The sequence below is a fragment of the Cicer arietinum genome, chromosome 6 (assembly GCF_000331145.2).
Source record: "Cicer arietinum cultivar CDC Frontier isolate Library 1 chromosome 6, Cicar.CDCFrontier_v2.0, whole genome shotgun sequence".
NCBI classification, from domain to species: domain Eukaryota; kingdom Viridiplantae; phylum Streptophyta; class Magnoliopsida; order Fabales; family Fabaceae; genus Cicer; species Cicer arietinum.
In genome coordinates, this window is record NC_021165.2 from 21,098,248 (window position 1) to 21,100,212 (window position 1,965).

General features: G+C 36.8%; 1 protein-coding gene across 1 annotated transcript in view; it reads right to left on the reverse strand.

Annotated features, from left to right (window-relative positions):
• Positions 1 to 755: 755 nt before the first annotated feature.
• Positions 756 to 1,965, reverse strand: part of LOC140920657 (uncharacterized) — a 1,973-nt gene continuing 763 nt past the window's right edge. Inside the window, exon 2 of the mRNA XM_073369459.1 lies at positions 756 to 1,956. Within this exon, the coding sequence (XP_073225560.1) occupies positions 756 to 1,956 (1,201 nt within the window). The remainder of the gene's footprint in view (positions 1,957 to 1,965) is intronic.

Here is a 1,965-nt window from a genome sequence, read left to right on the forward strand (position 1 = left end):
ACGACCTTTCGTGACTCTCCGCATTAGTGGATTGTGACACACCTTAACACCTTCATATTGTGGTCAATATCCTTTGTTTGGTATGGGTTGGAACACTTCATCATAGACTTTTAATACCGTTTCCACTTTATACACATCAGATATAAGGCTCCAATAATTATACTTTATGCTAGAGCATGCTGCTATGACATGTGAACAAGGCATATGTTTAGCTTGATATATTCCACAATCGCACCACTTGTTAGAAAGGTTTACACTGAAATGACCAATTGGTCGCCCTTCTCTTGGAACCACTGTCTCGTGCACCATGAAAGTATGGTTGCTCCGATCAAAACTATCCACCCTATGACTATTGGATTTACTTATTTCCAATTTCATAAAATCTATGCAAGGTTTTGTGTATACCTGACCAGAAGCTAAAATTGATGCGTGTTGTTTTCCCATGGTTGGAAATAGTGTCCCTGTTTTAAAATAAGTCGATTGCACCAAAGCAGTGATGGGAAGGTTGCGCGGGCCTTTTAATACTGTGTTGGTTGACTCCACAAGGTTGGTTGTCATCTGACCCCACCGACTACCTCCATCGAATGCTTGAATTCAATCTTGTCGAGGTATGTTGTTTAACCATTTCAAAGCCTCCGGATTCAGCATGCCGATTTCTCTACGGTAGTATCGATATGTAGGCTCGTTGATCGAGTAACATGTATTAAAACAGTAGACAATTATATAAATTAAGAATAAAATTATTAAAAATTACACTAATTATAAAAATTAAGAATGAAACTATTACCCATAGAAATAACTTTTTTCTTCAAAGCATTGTCTTTAAATTCCCTTGTAAAATTTTGTGCAATATGTCGGACGCAGAACATATGCTTTGACGGAGGATCTTGCCACCCATTATTCGGATTATTATAAGCACTCTTAATAGATTCATGTCTATCGGAAATCAAACAAATGTTGGCCTGTGGAGTGACAAATTTTCTCAAATTTCTCAAAAAGAAACTCCAACCTTCTTTTGTCTCACCTTCCACAATAGCATAAGCAATAGGAATTACGTTGTCGTTCCCATCTTGTGCAACTGCTACCAATAGAGTTCCTTTGTACTTGCCGTACAGCCAAGTCCCATCAACTTGTACCATTGGTTTGCAGAATTTAAATGCAGATATACACGAAACGAAAACCCAAAATAATCTATGAAGAATCCTTATCCCATTTATCAAACTATTCTCATGATAAGCTGGGATGGTTTCCATTTCTATTTTAGTTCCTGGAGCAAACATTTTCATAACCAACAACCATTGTGGGAGTTGATTGTAAGACTCTTCCCAGTTGTCATAAATTTGTTCGATCGCTTTATTCTTTCCTATCCAGGCCTTTTTATAACTAACCGTGTAGTTATGTAAAGCCCGAATCTGAGCAACAATTACCTTCACTTTGATTGAAGGATCCACTTTCACAACTTGCATTATGCTTTGACATATCATGTTAGAATCGAGCTTCGTATGATCTTGTGACAATGCAGAATTTGTGCATGTATGAGGCATATTCAATTTACCAATAACCCACAATTCACTTTTTTTGCATTTTGAAGCTCTGCATCTAAACAAACAATTTGGATCTGAACAATAAATGACATACCTTTCTAAACCTGACTTTTGTACCACAAAATTCAATGATTGTTTTAAGTGGTAACGCTTGATTGCATGTACGTATTCATCTTTGTTATGAAACTTCATTCCAATCGCAAGAGTTCCATCTACTGTTGGGACTTCGTTAATGAGCAAGTGATCAAATTCACTTGATTTCTGTTGAGTATCTAAATTGATGCTCTTTAGGTGAGATGGTGGATCGAAATCAGGTAGAATAGGTTGATCTTCTGCTTCCATATCTTCGTCACCATCAATGTCATCGACAAAATTATCAGATGATTCATCGAAGTATGTTTCATCCTCTTCACTATAATCA